The 23,304-nt window shown below is 33.1% G+C and overlaps 1 protein-coding gene across 1 annotated transcript; it reads right to left on the bottom strand.

Annotated features, from left to right (window-relative positions):
- Positions 1–1,022: 1,022 nt before the first annotated feature.
- On the bottom strand, positions 1,023–17,760 carry LOC138347579 (uncharacterized). Its single transcript, XM_069295876.1, has 7 exons — positions 17,551–17,760; positions 5,145–5,432; positions 3,142–3,411; positions 2,997–3,057; positions 2,079–2,677; positions 1,711–1,780; positions 1,023–1,321 (listed from the first exon to the last, which is right to left on the bottom strand). The coding sequence occupies exons 1-7, from the start codon at positions 17,758–17,760 to the stop codon at positions 1,023–1,025; spliced, it is 1,797 nt and encodes a 598-aa protein (XP_069151977.1).
- Between the last annotated feature and the right edge of the window lie 5,544 nt (positions 17,761–23,304).

Below are 23,304 nucleotides of genomic sequence, written 5' to 3'. Positions count from 1 at the left end.
TTTTTAGAATATTCGTTCGAGTTATTATAAAATTACTTTGTTGATTCTAAGGTCTTATGTTAATATATAAAATGAGTTGGGTGCTTTGAATTCATTAAAATATATCATATTCATACCACGATTCACAAATAATGAATTAGAAAAGTCTAGTTATGTCACTTTCCAAAAAAAGCATGTTGTTATAGGAGAGATTTCCTGTGATCACGCATAGTAGTTTTGTGTATGTGTGCATGCACCCATATTTAGTAAAAGTTTGTACTAACCCTATACTATTATTATCTTTAGAGGTGCAAGTAAGAGAGAAGGTTGAAGAATCATTGAAGTTTCTTGGATTGTCGATATCTACACTTTGTTAGGCCTTTATATTTGAGGGTGCTACACTTATCTATCTAGCTTAGTACATCTGACATCTCTAGTGGATGTTGTCTCTAGTGTTTCTTATCAGATGTTTATTTCGAAGTGTTTTACTAAGGCTGTTTTGGATAACTATTACATTATATATTGATATGTTGATTTAAATCGATTCATTAATCGTAGATGGTTGTTTTGATTTGAGCTAAGTAGAATACTAATCTATGTAGAAAATATCTGAAGTCTATGTATACTTCATTATGTTTTAGTAAATTTAAATTTTCTGAAAATTTAACTATATGAATGTGATAAAAGCTAAGAAGAGGCTTGTTTGCAACCTTTGAGATGTTAATAACATCGGTTGCATTCACATTCCTTAATGTGTGTGACAGTGAACGTCAACATAAATGTAAATGTCTGCATCAATTAAAATGTCAACGTAAACATAAATGTCAGCTTAAACATCAACGTGAATGTGAATGTCAATGTAAACGTTAATGTCAACATCCACATGAAGCTTATTGGCAACGTCAAATTATAGATGTGAACATCAATGTAAACAAAAACATCAACATAAATGTAAACATCAACATCAACAAATCAATGTAAGTGCGCACATTAACGTCAAAATAGACGTCAATGTGAATGTAAATGTGAATGTCAATGTAATGTTAGGAGTCAACGAGTATGTCAACATCAACATAAACGTCAATGTGAATATCAACGTGAACATGAACCTGAATATTTACATAAATGTCAATGTGATAGTCAACGTTAACATTAACGTTAACATCAATATCACCTCCAATGTCAATGTCTATGTGAACGTCAAAGTGAACCACATCGTCAATGTAAACGTAAATGTCAATGTCAACATAAACATCAACATCAATGTGAACGTAAGAGTCCAAAAAAATGTCAATGTCAATGTGATCATTAACATCAATGTAATCAAAAATGAAAACGTGAACTTCAATGTAAAAATAAATGTCAACGTGAATGTTAACTTGGACGCGAACTTTAAAATAAACATGAATATGAAAGTGAACTTCAACGTGAATGTGAATATAAACGTGAATGTTAATGTTAATGTCAAAATTATTGTCAAGGTAAACGTAAAAGACAATGTTAAAATTAACGTCAAGGTCAATGCCAACGTCAACGTGAACGTCACCGTCAGCGTGAAGGTAAATGTTAACGTCAATGCAAACATAATGTAAATCTCAATGTAATACCTTGTTAAAAGTTAACTTTATTGTCAATATGTAACCAATGTCAACGTGAATATCAATGTCTATATGAAAGTCAATGTTATTGTCAAAATGTAATCAATGTCAACGTGAATGTCAATGTCTATACGAAAGTCAATATGAATGTGATCTTCAAGGTAAATGTCAAGGCAAACATCAATGTCAAGGTAGATGTTAACCTGTATATCGACGTGAATATCAATGTTTACATCAACATAAATGTTAACGTCAACACTAACTCAATATGAACGTGAATGTCAACTTAAACATAAAAATGAATGTCAATGTTAACTTACGTTAAGATCAACATCAATGTCACGTCAATTTTAACATTAACATCAATGTGAACAACAACGTCAACATTAACGTTAATATGAAAATGTCAACGTGAACATCAATGTAAGCATCAACGTATATGTGAACGATAGTGTGAATGTTAATGTCAACATCAATGTGAAATGTCCACATCAACATTACCATAAACATGAACGTTAACGTTAACATGAACATGAATGTATGTGCAAACATTAACGTTAATATCAACGTCAATATGAATAAGTTAACGTCAACATCAACGTATACATCAATAACAGTGTGAACATTAATGTTAATATCAATGTGAACGTTAGTGTTAGCGTCACTGTCAATATTAACATCGTTGTAAATGCAAACACCAATATAAACATGATTATCAATATCTATGTCAATGTAAACGTCAACATTAACATAATCATAAATGTGAACATCTATGTCAATATTAATATTAATATTAATGTAAATGTCAATGTCAACATGAATGTCAACTTTAACGTAAGTGTAAACGTGCTTGTAAACATCAACATCAATGTCAATGTAAGAGTCAATGATAATGTCAATGTGCACGCAAATGCGAATGTCAACATGAACGAGAACGTCAATGTCAATGGTAATGTCAATGCCTATGTCAACGCCAATAATAATTTCAATGTAAATGTGAACGTCTACATAAATGTAAATGTGAACGCCAAAGTAAACATGAACGTCAAGATCAATGTCAACATCAACATCAATATCAGCATCAACGTAAACATCAACCACTACGCGACATTAGTATCAACGTTAATGTGAACCTCAATGTAAATGTGAACATAAACGTAAAAATCTTCGAAAATGTCAATATCAACATCTACGTGAACATCATTATCAACGTTAATATGAATTTTACCGTCAACGTTAATGTCAACCTCAAAGAGAACATCCACATCAACCTAAATGTGAATGTCAATATTAACGTCAACATCAACATCAACGTCAAGGTCACCGTCACTGTGAAGGTAAATAACAATGTGTACGTGGATGTCAATGTCAACGTTAATAAAAATAGTAGTGTAATAATCAACATTAGCATGAACATACACGTCAGCATTTTTGTGAATGTCAATATGTAGTTATTGTGAACATTAACATCAACTTCAACCTAAATGTCAAAGTCAACGTTAATGTCAACTAATTGTGAACATCGATGTCACTGTGAATGTCTACCATAGACCTAAATGTGAACTTTAACATAAACGTCAATATCAAAATCAATGTGAACATTAACATCAATGTCAACGTTAATGTAAACGTAAACATCAACATCAATGTCAACGTTAATATGAACGTCAACACCAGTGTCAACGAAAATGTGAACATCATTATAAATATATACATCTACGACAACGTGAATATCAACCTCAATGTCCTCGTCAACGTGAACATTAATGTCAACATCAACGTCAATGTTAACATGAACATAAAGGTCAATGTAAACATAAATGTCACTGTCAACCTAAATCCATGTGAACATTAATGTCAACATCAATGTGTAAGTGTGAATGTTAACATAAACATAAATGTCAACGTCAATATTAACATGAATATCAACGTCAATGTGAACATAAACATAAAGGTCAATGTAAACGGGAACATCAAGCTTAAGTTAATAGTCAGTGAGAGTATTAGTGTAAATGTGAACGTCAATGTGAATGTCAACGTGAACATAAACGTCAACATCTATGTGAACAATAATGTGACCTTCAACGTTAATGTCAACATCTACGTGAATATCAATATGAATGTCAACGTCAACGTACACATAAAAGTGAACATCAATGCAAAACATAAACGTCAAGGTGTATGTGCATGTGAATGCCAACACTGTAAAAATCCTAAAATGACTATGCTAAGTAATTCTTAATGTATCTGAATGCCCACAATAAGACCGGGTTCACACGGATTGATGCGCGTAGAACTAGACCTTCGAATCGTTGCAACAGCCAACCCAACTAACTTGGTGAGTTAGTTAAGCTAGGAATGGTTGGGACAAGCCATATAGGGCACCCCAATACGAAGATTTACCTAGATGAGTCTTAATGAGACTTAAAAAGGGGTAATCGTATATTTGCACGGTCTAGGGGTAAAATTGTCTTTTCTAGGTTAATGGTAGTATTTCTATTATCCTAAATATTTAATTAATTAATTAATTTATATGGTGGAGGGGCAATTTGAGTAGAAAGGGCCGAAATTGGCCATATGAGTGAAATCTTGATCCACCCGGTTTTGATTGAACATAGGTATGGCCAATGATTTTATTTGATTTATTTAATTGGAAGAATTAATTTAATTACTTAATATTTAATTAATAATTAGGAGTCGTAGTTTGATTAAGTCTCCACCTAACTCTCCTAATCCTAATCCACTCATTCTCACGTTTTTCTCTACTCCTCTCTCACTTTCATGCTTATGAATTTTGTAAAACAAAAGAACAGAAATAAAATAATAAAGTTCATCAAGAACATTAACGCAAAAAACTCAAAAGAAAAGTTAGTCTAAAAACGTAAAGCAAAACAAAGTTCTTGACAGGATAGTGCTTCGAGTGTGGGTGGTGAGGCTTTGTTTTGTGTTAAATTGGCAGCATTTAAATAATTGTGGAACGACATTAAGGTATGGGTTTTCTTCTCTTTTGGACCCTTTCCAAAGATACACCTAAGTTAAGTTCTAATTCAAATTGAGAAACTAATGTTATCCCCGTTGCATGCCCCTGCCATTAGATCATTTGAAAGATTCAAAGCATGCGTTGGTATGTCCTCTAATAGATAATTTTAGGTCTGGTTTGATTTTTTGGAAATTATGTAAGGACTTCAAGATGTATTCTAGAAAAGTGTTTTACATTAATCGTTTGAGCATGGGTGTGCTATAATTAATTATATTGCTCCCTGAAATTTGTGTGTTATAAATGGTGTGTTTTTGTATATAGAAATGTTAAAAGTGAGATATTCATATAAGTGTAATGTTCCTGGATTTAAGTGTAAACGTCAATGTGTACGTCGAAATCAATGTCAATGTCAATAAAAATAGTAGTGTCAACATCAACATTAGCATGAACATAAACGTCAGCATTTGTGTGAATGTCAATGTCTGCGGATTGTAAACATTAACATCAACTACAACCTAAACGTCAAAGTCAATGTTCATGTCAACTAATTGTGAATATCGATGTCATTGTGAACGTCCACCATAGACCTGAACCAAAACGTTAACATAAATGTCAATATCAACATCAGCGTTAAAATTAACGTCTATGTCAACGTTAATACTAACATAAACATCAACGTCAACATCAAGGTTAATATGAATGTCAACATTAGTGTCAATGAAAAAGTGAACATCAACATAAATATATACATCTACGTCAACTTGAATATAAACCTCAATGTCAATGTTAACGTGAATGTCAACATCAATGCCAACAATAAAGTTAATGTTAACATCTACGTAAAGGTCAATATGAACGTAAATTTCAATGTCAACCTAAATCCACGTGAACATTAATGGCAACGTCAATGTATAAGTGTGAACGTTAACATAAATATAAATATCAACTTCAATATTAACATGAATATCAATATCATGAATAATCCTAGTACCTAACATAGGATGGTCCAAAAGAATTTTATTATGGTCCTAATGACTTAGGCGTAGAGTTTTTAACCATAATAATATTCTTTTTGACCATCCTAGGTTAGGTAGTAGGATGTTTCTTTAGTTAGTAACAAGGCTAGTTTAACCCGGTTAGGTCTTAGGATTTCGGGCACAATAGTTAGTTAATTTCAGTTAGTCCTAGATTAGTTAATTAGTTAGTAATTTAGTTTGAGCCTAGAGTTTGTTAGGAATAAAGTCCGCACATGGCTTTACCTATCGAGATCTTTGCATACATACAAGATGCATTAGTCTTGTACCACATAATCGTAGGAAGATATGAATCACTTAATACACCTATGAATGAAGCATAATGGCTTTTATGTATAGACCCATATGTTTAGCATACGTCTATAAATAAGTGAACCTAAGATGTAAGCAAAGAAATGATGAAATGAACAATGAAATTATGAAACCTTAGAGGGGTTAAGTAAGAGTGTGAAACACACTAGATGTCCAAGTGCATTGGCATATGATGAAATGAACAAAGAAATGATGAAATGAACAATAAAATGATGAAACCCCAGAAGGGTTAAGTAAGAGTGCAAAACACACTAAATGGCCATGTGCATAGGCATATGATGAAATGAACAATGAAATGATGAAATGAACAAAGAAATGATGAAATGAACAATGAAATGATGAAACCCTATAATGGATATTTATGAGTGTGAAACACACTAAATTGCCAAGTGCATTGTATATTAATAAGATAAACATTTACGTAAAATAGGATGAGTACTTATGAAAATTAAATGTGCTAATGATAATGAATGTGGTGACAACATCATATGAGGCTAATGTAAAAGATGAGAGCAATCTCAAATGAGCCTTAGTGAAGGTTACCAAAATGTACTCACCTTTGAGAGTGTAAAGTTAATGAATAGAGAAGTCTCGATGAACACTCTAATGAAAGTATTGAGATTAACACACTTAATACTAATGATGAGATGATAAATGAATTATTGAGCTATGATGTCCTCATAATAGAAGCCAGCTTTCAAGACGTATGAGTTCAATGTAATGCAACATTATACTCTTTACCTATAGACTAGCTACTATCAGTGATGCCTTCTATATGGAAGGGCAGAGGTTCACGTAACTCTCATGAAATAAGATTGGCCTGCATTACAGTTATAGGTCTCTTTATATCTACGAATCTTCGAACCTATACTGCCAATATAGGGATCTGGCGGGGTTTAAATTCCAATGTACGGTAGAATGTTTTGTGTCACTTTGGCTGGTGATTCCAACTCTTTTAGGTGTGGGGGACACACAAGATATCATGATGCTCACATGATCTATGTGCGTTAAAGTTAAATTTCTCCATGAATTAATGAGGCCAGCCACAAATGATGCACATAATGATATCAGTGATACAGAAGGTGTAAGGATAGGATAATCGTGAGGTGAGCTAGACTTAAGCAATGACACTAGGTTATTCTTGATCATTACACACCAAACCCAATTAAAATCTTAAACTACATCCTAGGTATAGCTACCATTTACACTAGCCTATGAATGAAATGAAATGAAGTACATATGAATGAATGAAGCAGAATTTGTGTTTTCTAAAGAAGTCTCCCTAGTTCAGATCCAATATGTTGAGCCATAATTTTTTGGAAGTCTTGATGTCAAGTCCATCATTCCAAGGTCTCATGACATATGAATTAATAAATATGAAAAATGTTACAATATGTTATGTGCAATGTGCAAGATTTTATGTGATGTGTGCAATATGATAAGTATAATGATGCGTGTTACTCTTATGGCATCATATCCCTAATAAAAATTTTGAAAGTTCACTCACATTCAAAATCCAAATTTGGAAAGCTCAGTAACTTTCCTAATCCAAATCTGTCAAGTCCAATAACTTGACTTTCCATGATCATGTTTTTAAGAAAGATCTATTGTTACTGATGCATTTCCTTGGTGTGTGCTTTCATATACGCATACTTAGTACAACTGTGTACTAAACCTATACAACTCTGCCATTTTATGGGCAGGCACAGGTGGACACTAGAGATACAGGTTCACGCAGAAACTATCCAGACGTGAAGCATTCATCTCAACTCTGTAAGCCCTCGTTCTTTCAAGGATTCTTTCCCATTATATTCTATCTTAGTGAAATGATTGAACTAGAGGAGTATTTTCCACAAGCATTTCTTTCCATTTTTGTATATACATTGTATTGGTGCCATATTGGCAAGTATACATTTAATGTTATATTAAACTATTTCTTTCATTTGATAATCTTAATGTTAGATGTTTTATGGTGAAAAATTACAAATTTAATAGAAAATGATTAGTATGTATATTAAGAAATAAAAAGTTTCAAATTTTCTCCAAAAATTAACCTAGACCAAGTAAGAATGACCTAAGTAGGCTTGTCTGTTACCTATGAGATGTTAATGACACTGGTCTCGTAACTTTAGAAGCTTAGAATATTGGTTTTGATTGATTTGGAGAAGTATGAGTTGGCTTCGTGATGCCTCCTTTCGGGGAAGGGCGGAGGTTCACGTACCTATTATGAGATGAGACTTTCCAACATGGCGAGTATGGATCTCCTTATATCTCCTTGTCTTCGAACCTATACTGCCAATATAGGGATCTGGCGGGGTGCAAATTCTCATGTATGATAGAATGTTTTGGATCACTTTGGCCAGTGATTCATCCTCTTTTTTTTGTGTGGAGAGACACTAGATTTCATGATGCTCACATGGTCTATGTCGGCTAAAGTTCAAGTTCCCCATGAATGAATCTTGCCAGCCTCAAATTATGCACATAATGTAATGAATGATATCAATGGTGTTATTATATAATAATCAAGAGGTGAGATAGACATAAGTAATGACACTAGGTCATTCTTAATCATTGCACAGCGCACCCGATGAAAGTCATAAACTACAATCTACGTATAGCTGGTGTTTACACTAGCCTATGACTGAAATGAAATGTAGTACGTATGAATGATAAACAAAACTTTGTGTTTGCCAAAGAAGGATCCCTAGTTGAGGTCCAATATATTGAGCCCTCTTTTTTGTGAAGTCATGATGTCAAGTCCATTACTTTAAGGTCTCAATGCATATGAACGAACAATATGAAAAATGTTTTCTGTTATATGAATTATGTTATGTGTTATGCGTAAGATGTTAGGTGTTGTGTGTAATATCATAAATATTATGATGCATGTTACTCTCATGGTATGACTTTCCTAATAAAAATTTTGAAAGCTCACTCACTTTCTTAATAAATATTTTACAAGTCCACTGACTTGACATTTCATAATCATGTTCTTAGGAATGAGATATTCTTACTCATGCATGTCCTTTGTATGCGCTTGCATATACCCATACTCATTACAAGTGTGTACTAACCTGTACAATTCTACAATTTTAGGTGCAGGAACAGGTGGATGCTAGAGCTACAGGTTCACAATGAAACTATCCGGACGTGGAGAATTCATCCGGACTTGGTAGGCATTATTTTGAGGATTCTTTCCCATTATATTATAGCTTAGTTGAAGTATTGAACTAGAGGAGAATGTGCCACTAACGTTTCTTTCAGTTTTTGTTCACACATTCTATTGGTGCAATTTTGGCAAGTATACATTTAATGTTATATTAAACTATTTCTTTCATTTTATAAACTTAATGTTAGATGTTTGATTATTAAAAACTATAAATTAAATAGAAAATGTTTAGTATGTACTTTAAGAAACAAAAAGTTTCAAATTTTTTGCTAAAATTAGCCTAGATGAAATATGAATGACATAAGTAGGCTTGTCTGCGACCTCTGAGATGTCAATGACGCCGGTCTCATGAGTTTAAAATCTAAGGATATTGGGTTTGATTGATGTGGAGATGTATGAGTTTGCATCGTGATGCCTTCTTTCAAGAAGGGCGGAGGTTCACGTACCTCTTATGATATAAGACTTTCCGGCATGCCGAGTATTTGTCTCCTTATATCTCGTAGTCTTCGAACCTATGCTGCCAATATAGGGATCTGGTTGGGTTCAAATTCTCATGTACTCTAGAATATTTTCGGTCACTTTGGCCGGTGAATCATCCTCTTTTCGATATGAGGGAGACACTGGATTTCATGATGCTCATGTGATCTATGTCGGTTAAAGTTAAATTTCACCATGAATAAATGAGGCCCACCTCAAATGATGCATATAATGAAATGAATGATACCAAAGGTGTTAGAATAGGATAATAAAGAGGTGAGCTAGACTTAAGCAATGACACTAGGTATTCTTGATCATTGCACAACAAACGGGATGAAAGTCATAAATGAGATCTTAGGTATAGTTAGTGTTTACACTAGCCTATGAATAAAGTGAAATTAAGTATGAATGATGAAGAAGACTCTTTGTTTGCTAAAGAAGGCACGCTAGTTGAGGTCACATATGTTGAGCCCTTAATTTTGGGAAGCCATGATTTTCAGGTCTCATGGCATACGAACGAATGAAGTGAAAATTTTTATGTGTTATATATGCAATATGTTATGTGATATGTTCAATATAATAAGTATAATGATGCAAGTTACACTCATGGCATGACATTCCTAATATAAATTTGGAATGTTCACTTACTTTCCTAAAAAAAATTAGGAAAACTCACTAACTTTCCGAATCAAATTTTGGCAAGTCCACTGACTTGATTTTCCATAATCATGTTGTTAGGAATGAGCTATTCTTACTCATGCATGTCCTTGGTGTGTGCTGGAATATAGCCATACATAGTATGCTAGAGTTACAGGTTGACGTTTAAATAATCCGGGTGTGGGTATTCATTCTGACTTTGTAGGCCTTCATTTTTTAGAGGATTATTGCCCATTATACTATAGCTTAATTATAGTATTGAGACGGTGGAATATGTTCTACTAGCATTTCATTCTGCTTTTTCCAGACAATGTATCTGCGCCATTTTTGCAAGTATACATTTAATGCTATATTAAACTATTTCTTTCATTTGATAATCTTAATGTTACATGGATAATGGTGAACATTTATGAATCTAATATAATGTTTAGTGTTTATTCTATGAAACCAAAAGTTTAAAATTTTCGACTAAAATTAACTTAGGCAAAGTAAGAATGACGTAAGTAGGCTTGTCTATGACTTCTTAGAGGTCAACGACGCTGGTCTCATCTGGGGTCTAGACATCGGTCGTGATCCAGTATCCACCTTGTCTTTTATTAATCCTTCAGTATCTAGTAAATTTTAGTTGTTTCCTCCGATCTTGCATGAACCTTTTCTAGTTAGTACTCCAATTGGAGGCAACAATAGAGCTAAAAGTGTATATAGAGATGAACCAATAACTGTTCTTGATAGATTTTCCTATCCTAAACTAATGGAATTAACCATGCTTGTCTTTTATATAATTTTGGGTATGGATTTCCTCCCTAAATGCAATGCTACCATAGACTGTCAAAACATGGTAGTAAGGTTACAGTTTTCCGCATGAGTTAGAGCTTGAATAGGAAGAGTGTGGTTCAAATAAAACAAGACAAGTAGTTTGCCATATTAAAGCCAATAAGATGTTATCTAAGGGGTATTTATACCACTTAGTCTGAGTCATTAACTTCCTACATAAAGCTCCTTCGATAGATTGTGTCCATAACTGTGTGTTTGATACTTTCACTAAATGACTTATTATGAGTTCATGCTTATATTCATGTTAAGGTTTTTGTATAGCGTTGACATTATTTTTGTGTTGTGTGAGTTTTTATGTGCATCGAGTTTAAGTAATATGCGGAAGGAAGTTCCTCCATCTCAGATACGAATCTTCAGATAAGCTTTGGGTGATGTGCATCATCAAGAGTAAGTTGTGAATCAGATATTAACAAAGAGTACAGTTTCAAGTATGTGATGTGTTTTTTTAAAATAACTTCTTTGTTTCAAATCGATGTGTAGTGTCATTCCGGGATGAATGTTTCCAAGGGGGGACAATTTAACATTGTAGAAAATGTACTTATCTAGTGAAGAGCCTATTATATTCTACGAATGTGAATTGGGGCACATAGTCATCCCAATGCCCAACATTGAATAATATTGGGCATGTTAGAAAATATTTGCTTAAGGGTGTTAGCCAATTTCTATGTATTAACAAGTAACATAAAATACATTTTTCTTCAAATTCCCCAATCAAATCTTGTTTAGAACTTAACCTGTAATGAAGACCCTAGGCTGATAATTTTGGTTATTAGAACAATAAGTACGAGACATCAACGTGTCAAGCCTAGGTACCATAGCACACGTTCATTTAAAATGATTATGTAGATTAAGTAATGGCCAAGCACGTTGTGAGGTTCCTTGTACAAGAAATGATCAGCAACACATGTGCAAGAACATTTACTAACCGGCCAAGAGACAAGCAACCAAGAACAATCGAATTTGGTTAGGGCGATTAAGGGGGAAGGTGCACGCACGGGTAAAGCCATGTGGGGCCTAGCTTCCTATCAATCTGTAGACTCTAAATATCTCACATAACTAACTATCTAACCTAGTACTAACATAAATTAAATAACTAGTGTGCCCGAAATCCTAATACCTAATCGGGTGACACTAGAACAGTAACTAACTAAAGAAACATTCTAGTACCTAACCTAGGATTCTCCAAAGGGGTTCATTATGAACATATTGACTTAAGGGTACTTTAGTAATTAACCTATGTCACTGAATTAATTAAATTATAAACTTTAATAATTAATTAAAATTCATGGTCAAAGTTTAAACCGTTAGGAAAATTTATGATTTGGCTAAGTCAAATGTTCTCCTATTTTTACTAAATTATGAAGGGGTATTTTTGTAATTAACTAATTGATTTATTCAATGAAGTTAATCAGTATAAGTTTAGTTAGTCAATATATGTTCCTAAGACATATACTCATGTTTAACCACTTGAAACTCACTACTCCAAAAAAGTGAACAAACGTATGAAAAACCGTATGCGATTTGAAGGCACTCCTTCAAGGTTATCGTGCAAACTGCAAGGAGATCTTCGTAGATTCATTTATACTGTAAGGTATGGGTTTTATCTGTTAGATTCCTTTCCCCAAGAGGATTTTAAAACGTTCTAAATTCAAGAGTTCTGAAACTAGGGTTGTTCTGAAATGAAATTTTTTAATGTTCATCTCCCTAGTTCTCCCTATTTCCTATTCTAGTAGTATGTATAATGCAAAATCTCAATCATTTTACTTGTATGGTTATAAATTATCATTATTTGTAGGTTTCTTTATTTGATAATGTTGAATGAGACCTATATTTTAGATCTGTATGATTAATACCTAATTGTGTTCGAAAAGATGAAATTGTTATAAGTTTTATATGAAATTTAGCTTAGTATTGAAAATAATAATGTTTTTGGTTACTAGTTGTCATTTACATTAGATATGTTTGTAAGTTTTTAGAATGTAATGTTTCCAGGAAGAAACAAAAATGAGAATCAATGCTAGTTAATGAATCTTCAATGTCGAATAAACTTTATTACATTGACAATCTAACACTGAATTATTCTTATAAGTTGATTAACTGTTAACAGTTGGCTTGCTTCAAATGAAGGTTTAGATTATTATTATATGCGAAAGTTTGCCGTATGCCAATAAATTGTCTAGCAATATTATTCCGAAATATGATATAATGGCTAATGATTAAATCATACCAATCTTACATGGACAATATAAATTATAATGGTTCTTGTAAGGACAAATACAAGTTAAAGAATGACTTGACATGTTCTAAATCAATTAACTCATAACCCAGGGTATGCCAATGATTGGGACTAGTCCCAACATACCCTATGTAAATAAAATTGTAAATATACCTTATATTAAAGAATTGTGAACATTAGCTCATTGAATATGTCCATACAACTTTCATAAAGAATGGTACAAGACTACAAAATAATGTTTAACAAGATAATATGAGTAATAACATTGACAAAAGCTTATGACTTATTAAATTGACATAGAACAAGGTCTTTAAGAAAGTGAGAGAAGTATCACTTGCACCAAAATAATTGTGTAAAATATACTCACATAAGAGGGTGTAAGAAATTATGAGAGAAGTCTCATTCAAACCATAATGATAATGTAAGACTTAAGTTCACATTCATTAAGTAAAGAAAGGGATAACAAGTTATACAATTAGCTAAACATACCTTATAATGGATTAAAGCTTCCATAATGAATGAGTTAACTCCAAAAGATGTATAGTATATGAAATTGAGCAAAGCACTACTAGACTAGCAATGAGCTTGTGCAAGAACACGTGAGCCTCATGAGATGAGAATACCACCCAAGGTGGATAAGAGTCCCCGAAAATTCCAAGTCTTTGAACTATGTTGCTAGCATAGGGACTAGCAAATGTATTCCACCTAAGAGTGCTAGGTAGTATTTGTTTTATGTTTTGCCGGCGAACCACCTATTTTATGGTGGGGAAGACACTAGATTTCATGTTTATCTCACATGATCCATGTCTGTTAAATTCTCCTGATTTGGTTTCACTTTAGCCGGTGAACCACCTCATTTCAGTGTGGGGAAGACAGTTGATTTCATGTTAACTCACATGATCTAGGTTCACTTTAATAGGTGAACCACCTCTTTGCACTGTGGGAAAGACATTGGATTTCATCTTATCTCACATGATCTAATACAGTTAAATTCTATAGATTTCTTTATGAATTTAAGAATGAAGGAAAATTATCCTTATCGTGAACATGAGATCAAAGAAGATGAGTAGTAAGTTTATAAGTGAACTAAGTAAGCAAAATGATCAAATAATAGGAATATCAATTAATATGAATATAAGTGCCCCAACAATTTTATAATATCCAAATCTAATAATGAGAATATCTAATAAGGATTGTCTTATAAAGACTTTATTCCCAATTTAACAAGAAATCAAAGAATAACTAGTTGTAAGGGTAGTAAAATCATTTCCATAGGCTTTTGGATTACTTACTTGATTCAGTATAGGTATGGGAATATGATGAAACATTGCACTTGTATGTAAAACATAGGGCCAAAGGAGATCATTGAACTACACAACAAGAAAACGAAAAATACTGAAAAATAAAGTAACGCATGGACAAGAATCCCTCAACCTAAGGGTGTAAAATTATTAAGTTTCTTTTGAGTTGTCCTACAATTATGTTCATGATTCCAAAGTCTTATGTTCATAAACAAAATTACTTGTGTGATTTAAATGCATGAAATTATGTCATATTGATATTATGCATCATTAATAACGAATTAGGAAACCATAGAGACATCACACTACTGAATCAACATGTTGTAATAGGAAGAGCTTTCCTCAATGATGCATATTCCTTATGTTTTTATGTACATACACCCATACATAGTACAAGTGTGTACTAACTCATATAATATTATTATTTTTACAGGCGCATGTCTGAAAGAAGATTAAAGATTCGTTGAAGCAGTTTGGATTAGCGATCTCCAGACTTTGGTATGTCTTATTGAGATCGAGGATGCCTACATTTATTATTTAGATTTAGAACATTAGACATAGTTAGTGGATGTTGTCCCTAAAGTTTCATTTCAAATATTTGTTCAACCATTTTTATTAAAGATGGTTCAGCAAACAATTATTAAAATTATGATTCCTTATTTCAATTGTTTAATCTATTGATAGATGGTTGTTTAGTTTGATCATATTAGTATATCACTGTTATGCAGTAATTATATGATGTCTAAGAACACTTCAATAAATATGAAAGAGTTTAAAATTTCTGAAAATTTAAATGTATGATTGTGATGAAAGATAAGAAGAGACTTGTATGTGAACTCTAAGAGGTTGACGATGGCCGTTTCAAATGTGGTCGAGGATCCATGTGTGACACACTACCACCAAAATTGTGGACCATATTACTCAAGAGTAATTTATAATAAGAAAGACAAAATATAAGAAACTCACCATTTAATCAAGTCGTCACCACACATAATAATTTTCTAAATATTTCATCAAAATAAGGCTCTTAAGTGGTATCTTAACTCATAATAAAAACACAAGAAAACCAAAGTTCATAATCTAGACAAACAAATCCATTTAACCCATTTCTTAATCTAAAAGTTTGAAATATGCATAGACATAAATTCATTAGGGTTTTGAAATTAAAATCATCAATTTATAATAAAAGAAACACATTTGAACCATTAATATAGTTTTACAAGAAGACCCATGCTTAAAAATCAAAGATAGAAGACAATAGAGTTTGAAAACCCTTTTTGAAATCTTTTGGAAATGACTCCTTATATGGAAGAGGGTTCAAGGGTGGATAACATACCTAAATAAGAATTAAACCCACTAATTTTTCATGAATAACACTTCACAACAAGCCCTCCTAGCTCTCCTCGACTTTTTGCTTCCAAAGAGACTTTTAGAGAGTTTTCTTTTGTGAAGGAGTTTAAATACATGAAGTGAGGGGTAATGTCTAAATATCCGATTTAAAAGTAATTTAATATAACTTAAAACCCTAAAAATATAGTTCTAGGGTACTAAAAGACATTGGGTGAATTTACACAAAACACCCCAAGGTGGCAGCAAACGTTTAGCAACTTTTGAAGCTACCAATCGACGACCCAAAGCTATTAGGCCTCATTTTATTGACGGAAGGTTTTGCTTGGGAGTCATTTTCTTAAGAGGATTCTTAATGAGGGTATACGCTACCCTAAAATATGGTACTACTCCCCCCAAAGGACGTGGCGTCATTGATTTTACGGACAGTAGACTCTGGGCGTCGATTGGCCAGCTTGGGTGCTACTTCTTAGGTCCTCTTCTATAACCCCTAAAAATAATATTCATGGTATTAGGAATATCCCACATAAATTTAGATAAAAAAAACACGTAAAACTCACTCAAACACAGAAAGATACAAGAACACTTTCTAAGTCACACTCTGCGAATGTCAATGATTTTCTGGAGCGTTTCACCTCCAAAATTAACAAAAATTCATAGTCTTTCTATTAAAATTAATTTAACTAATTTTATGTTCAAACTAACACAAGATACACTCACGAGCCTCTATTTCTCCTTAGTTCGTTTTGGGTAGTTTTATTCTTCCTCGATTAGAATAACATTCTTCCTCGAATGACAATAAAATTGAAAGAACAACAAGGAATCACTTAGTATTACATAAGACACTACAATTAAGGTTCAATAATTAGAAAATTCAAAGCATCAATCAACAAGGAGAACAATTTCATACTTACGAGCACTTTGAAAATTTAGCACATTTGCAAATCTTAACCAGTTCAATATTCACCCTTTTTCTTTCTTCTATGGATTAAATACCTTCTTAAATATTAAACATACTTATATAAAACATTTTTACACACAATAAAAGTTCAGTTAATTCAAGTCCAATTCTTTTCAAAATTCCCAAAACTTGAAATGAATATCATTGTAAGACTGCCAGTGAGGTCTTTTAACTGTAGCTTCAACTCTTTGAGTTCAGCTAGAGCCATTCTGTAAGGTGTAATTGAAATTGGTTTATTATCGGGTTCTAAGTCAATATCAAATTCATTCTCTCGAGGGCGAGGAAATCAAGGCAAATCATCAAGAAATACATATTTAAACTCATTCAGTATAGGCAGTGACTCTATGGAAGGAATGTCTTGATCTAAATCACTAACACTCACAAGATGACATAATAACCCCTTGGACATCTTTTTACTACCTTTAAGAGTTGAAATAAAGAGATTAGGATGACTCGAGTTGTACCCCTCCCATACTAGCTCTTCTTTATTAGGGAAATGAAATCTCACAACCCTATTACGACAATCAGTGCAAGCATAACAACTATGAAGCCAGTCCATGCAAAGAGACATCAAAATCATGCATTGGTAACTCAACCAAGTCTGCACACATAGTCTAAACACATACAACTATTGGGAAATCCTTGTATACTCTATCAATTCTTACATTTTCTCCTAAAGGTGTACTAACTTCTTTTGCATCATACATAACTTCAGGCAATGTCACAAAATCGAGGGCAAGCAAATGAGTTACAATGGATAGCGTAGACACTAGATTAGCAAAAGCATAAACAGAAGTCGAGAATACTTGCAAGATACCTGTAACCACATCAGCGGACTTCTCTTGCTCCTCCCTGCCCTTAAGGGTGTAAAACATGTTCCTCTTATCCTAGGCTGAGCATTACCTCCAGCCCGACCACTTGTGTTTGGGAAGTCCATAACCATGTGGTTTCTCTTACTTCAATCGAAAAGCGCATAGTTCCCTTCATGCACTCTTCAATGGGAGCGCGACAACACTTAGCACAATCCATTCTGGGACGCTGCATCTCACCTCAATTGCCCTTCCAGTTTTCGGGTCTGCCTACTCTAGATGTTTTACTCCTTAATGATTTATAGTTTCCTAAACTTTGTTTCCCTTGAACTGGGCTTATCATGAATGCCAAAATTGTTCTTGTGGCCTCCATGGTGGAGACCTGCCAGATGTTGAGGCTTAGGAATTCTACCATCACGAACGCCCCTCTTCTTGCGATTTTCCTCTACCTCCTTGACATGCACCATCAACTTGGATAGACACAAATCATCCAGAAATCCACTGGATCCTATGTGGAACTTGTTCATCATATCACTGCTTTAAGATATAAAGGAAGTGGTATAACTTTATAGTTTAAAAAACTTTAGGGAATACTCCCTTACTGTCATGGATCCGTATTTAAGGTTGATAAACTCCTCAACTTTGGCGTCCCTCATCTCCTTGGGAATGAATCTCTCCCGGAAGGCTGTCTTAAACATCTCGTAAGTGACCAGTACTCCGCTACCTTGCCACTTATTGCACAAAGTCTATGAAACATCATTGAGTTGATTAAAGAAAGGGACTTAAGCTAACAAGCAATAAACTAGATATGGGAAGTGTCCCTTCCCTATTGGGAAGGTAGGTTCACAATGATTCTCATGACATTGAGTTGGTCATGCAATGTGGAAATATGGGTCTCTAATAGATCTTCCACTTCTTAACATTTGTTTCCACCATAAGATAGTTGCTAGTGGATTCACCTAGGAGATTTTTCTTATGTAATATGAAGATATGATATATATCTTTATAATATATGATGTTACTGTTACATGAATGTTTGTTATTTTGATAAATACGTTATTTGGTTGAATTTCAATATGAATTGATGACAAATTATTTTACAAGTTACATGAAGCAAGGTTTTTCTTATGGTCTCCTATCTTATCTACTTGGTTATGTGGGTTATGGGTCTTCACATGACCATTGAACTTGTATGTTGGGGATGAGATCATTGATAAGTGTTTTTATGTTACGTTTATATGATTTATTGAATATGATACCATGAATCTATGAAAATATGTCTTTTATTATCATCATGTTGTAAGTTGATGGTATCCTAAGTTTGTACACATTATATGGTATGTGTATTGAAGGATTTCACATGACTTAGCATGTTCTCTAATGAAACGATGAATGATTCTTTTTCATGCATGTTATTAGGTATTATGTTGATATGCCCATACATAGCACATGTGGCATACTAACCCATTACTTTATATTACTACAATTGTAGGTTCCAGCTATTGAAGTTTAAGAAGGTGGATTTGAAGAAGCTTTGAACTCTTTGTCCAAGTCTTGGTATGTCCTCTTGTTCGGGGATTCTATCTTCCATATTCTATATTTATGAAGGAATAAGTAGAAATTAAGAGTATTAGATTTCTATTTATGTACTTTGGATTCTTTTATTAAGGCTTATATGGCATATTCACTATTATTGCCTAAGTCCAAAATTGTACTATTTAGATGGTTTAATATGTGAGAAAGATTTCTAGTTATCGTATGTCCATATATGTACTAAGTATGAAGTCAATATATACTTCAATAGTATGTTAAATTTTTTTAATTTTCCTCAAAATTTAACTATATGATTGTGATGAAAGCAAGAAGAGGCTTGACATTGTCCTCTGAGAGGTTAACGACGCATGTCTCATACAGGGTCTAGTATCCGGGTGTGACAAACCTTGTATCAGGGCGTTAAATATCCTTAGGGTCAATGTCTCACTAAACCATGTTACCTAGTGTCTTCTTCATGGCTGTTAAGCACACCACAATTATGGATGAGCGTCTATATGATGATTCGGAAACTTCTCCTTTCTTGATACTCTTTTGTCGTGCCTTTATGGCTTTGACACTGTGTCTTTTAGCATATGATTCTGTTATTGGTATATTCTTTCCAAGGAAACAAAAGTAATATAAGGTAGAAAAATTCTTCAACCATTGTCAAGGATGTTGATGGATCATGCTCAATAAGTTGAGGAAAGTCGACTAAGGAAGAGTAATAGGGAAGCTCAAAATTCAAAGTTTATTGAAGGTAGTTTTTCTGAGAGTAGGCTTGATGTTAAAGACAAGCCTATGTTTAAGAAGAAGTTTTCAAACGAATTTCCTTTTAATTTTTCCAAGAATTGCAATGATTGAGGTTCTTATCCTAAACCTAAAGAGGGGAGAATTGTTTATCCACAAAAAGAGAGACCAATTTGTGGTAAGTGTTGTAAGAAACATGCTTGTTAATGTCTTGTTGGGACTAATAGTTTCTATGGTTGTGTCAAAGGTTGACATATGACGGGAAATTATTTTCAAAGGGGCCAAATCATTTCATGTTTAATGGACTGTAAGATGATAACAAATGGTTCTATATACCATGTTGTGAGGATAAAAGAGTGTTTTAAAACGTATTGAATTTAAGAAAACCAAAACTAGGGTAATTCCCAATGAAATTGTCGAGTGTTAATTTCCCTAGTTCTCCCTATTTTTGATTGTAGTAGAGTGTATAATGATCAAGATTTCAGTAAGAAAGAAAAAAAGAAAGAAGTAGGAAGATGAGGGGTGTTCGGATATGATGACCAAAGGGTGAGGTTAGACTTAGTAATGATGTAAGTCATTCTTAGTCAATGCACAGAAAGAACGCAATGGAAGTCTTAAATAATATTCTAAGTCAACATAGCATGTACAAAGTGAAACGTGAGATCAAAGAAGAAGAAATGTATGTTTGAAGTGAAATATGTCAGCAAAACATGAGAATGCAAAATCACCAGTGTTTGAATATATCCCCTATAAGAATAACTTATGCAAAAAATCAAAGGGTGGGCATATCTAATAAAGATTGGCTTATAAATACTTCATGCCCCGTTTAACAAGAAGGTTATTTTTTAACTTGTTTACTAAATAGGTGCATGTTACTCTATTGTAGCACTTATGTGGAACTTGTATGCATAAGTTTTATTGAGATTTGGGTGTTTTGTTGTTATCTAGAGAAGATTGATAGCATGACATCTCTTTAATGCATTTTGATCTTATGAAAATGTTTAGAAGGAAATTCCTCACTATGTATTATGAATATTTATCTCTTATATGTTTGAGGATCATGAATTGAGTGCTAAGTGTAACGATAAGTTATGTGCTTTTTGTGCTTCTAGTATTCAGTCTTTTTTCTACCCTACAAAAGATTTTACTGTTATTTAGGGACGAATGTTCCTAAGGGGGGATAATTTAACGCTCCGGGAATTCCTTGACATATACTAGATCTTAATCTATTTAATAATGCTTAAATTGACGCTCCCAGAAAAGATATTTGTCCTCCCAAAAGACTATTAGTTTTTAATAATATGTATTTGGATACACAGGCATCCCAATGCCCAATATTTAGTAATATTGGTCATGTTAGAGAATATTGGCTTAAGGGTGTTAGCCAAATTTTATATATTGACAAGTATCTTAAAATACACTTTGATGTTTAACAAATTTTGATGTATTAAGATATAATTTGATGTTCAAATGATCCAATCCAAGATTGTTTAGGAATTATACCTTCAATGAAGACCCGAAGCTAAAATATTAATTTCTTATTTGTGCACATTAAGTGTGAGGCTTCCAATTGTCAAGCCTAGGTACCATAGCACATATCTATTTAAAATGATCATGTAGATTAAGCATTGTCTAAGGACATAGTGAGGATCCTTTGGGAAACAATAAGGAGGCAACAAATCATGAACAAGCACATGTACTGCCAACTGAGAGACAAGAAACCAAGCCTAAACAAATCCGGTTAGTACGGTTAGGGGGCAGGCACATGGCAGTCCAAGCCACATGGGGCCATACTTCCTAAAAAGTCCTAGGTCTTAACTATCTTACCTTGCTAGCTAATTAACCTAGGACAAACAAAAATAATCTAAAAAGTGCACTTGACAGCCTAAAACCTAACTGGGTGATACAAGCCGAGTAACTAACTAAAGAAACATGCTATTACCTAACCTAGGATTTTCCAAAACGGTTGGTTATGGTCCTAATGACTTAGGGGTACTTTAATAATTACCCTATGTCTCTTAATTGATTAAAGTAGCAATTTAATTATTTAATTTAAATTCTAGTAAAAAATTGAGACCCTAAGTCAAATGTTCTCCTAGTTGTAGTCAATTTTGGAGGGGCATTTTAGGTAATATAATTGGAGGGTCTTAGGGTAAATCTTGGGGTTTATATATATTGATATTATATTATTATTAGAGAAATTTTATACCACCCAAATCAGAATCAAAATGATATCCTCTTAATCTCCCAAGAACGCTCTTTTTTCCAAACTCCATTGAAGAACATGAAAAATCTTAAGGATGATGACGAAGGTTTCAAAGTGTCCAATCAAATTTCGTGGATTATTCATCTATAAGGTATGTGTTTTCCACTCTTGGGATTCCTTAACCTATTATTTCCTATCAAGATAAGTTTTCAAGAACTTCAAATACTAGGGTTTTTACTCTACAAAATGAATTTTCTTCGTAACCCTACATTTATGATTTTTAATGAAAAGTAGACGTTTTCTGTGATTAATTTCATACGAATTGTTGAGTAATTGATTGATAATGTTTGAATGCCATGTGAAACATGATCTTTCTCTATGTGATGGTTTTGAATTTGTTGTTTTTAGTGTTATATAACTTGAGAGCATTAGGGTTAGAATTTATGATTTGAAAAAATCCTTTAGTGACCCATTTACCTTATCCCATGTTATGTATTGATCTGGTACAAGATTTAAGAGTTTTTCTTGATTATTTCATTGAGTATTTAACTATATATGATTATAAATATTGCATGACAATTAAGATTGTTGGAAGCAAGTGGTCTGTATTCTAAGTGTGATTACTCTTAATGTTTATGCTAGCCTATAAACTATGATCTTATTCTATCAAAAGTATGTATTAAAGTATGTATTCTGTATTTATGTGAATATTATGGGATATGAACATGTTAATTATAAGATTATGATAAGAATACGAAACTGCAAGCTATGATATTGTCTTGTATGTTTCATACAAAATGATTTTGCCATGTAAATCTCACAAAAGAAAGTTTACGATGGAAGGACAATTCACATCTAATCTAAAAGAACTCATGATCATGTTATACATGGAGAATATCTCCAATGACATTTGGTAAGTTTATAATAAAATAAAACATAAAAGTCATTTCATGAAAGGTACTAAAGCTAAGCACCGATAAACTAAATATGGGAAGTGTTCGTTCCCTTGCGGGAAGGTAGGCTCAAAACAATTCTCGTGAGATTGAGGCTTTCTTTTAATGTGGAACTATGGGTCCCTAATACATATTCTAGTTCTTGAACTATGTTGACACCATATGATAATA

This window comes from Solanum lycopersicum, chromosome 3 (genome assembly GCF_036512215.1).
Source record: "Solanum lycopersicum chromosome 3, SLM_r2.1".
Taxonomy (NCBI): Eukaryota; Viridiplantae; Streptophyta; class Magnoliopsida; order Solanales; family Solanaceae; genus Solanum; species Solanum lycopersicum.
The sequence above is the reverse complement of the archived record's forward strand: the minus strand, read 5'-3'. Positions and strand labels throughout refer to the sequence as shown.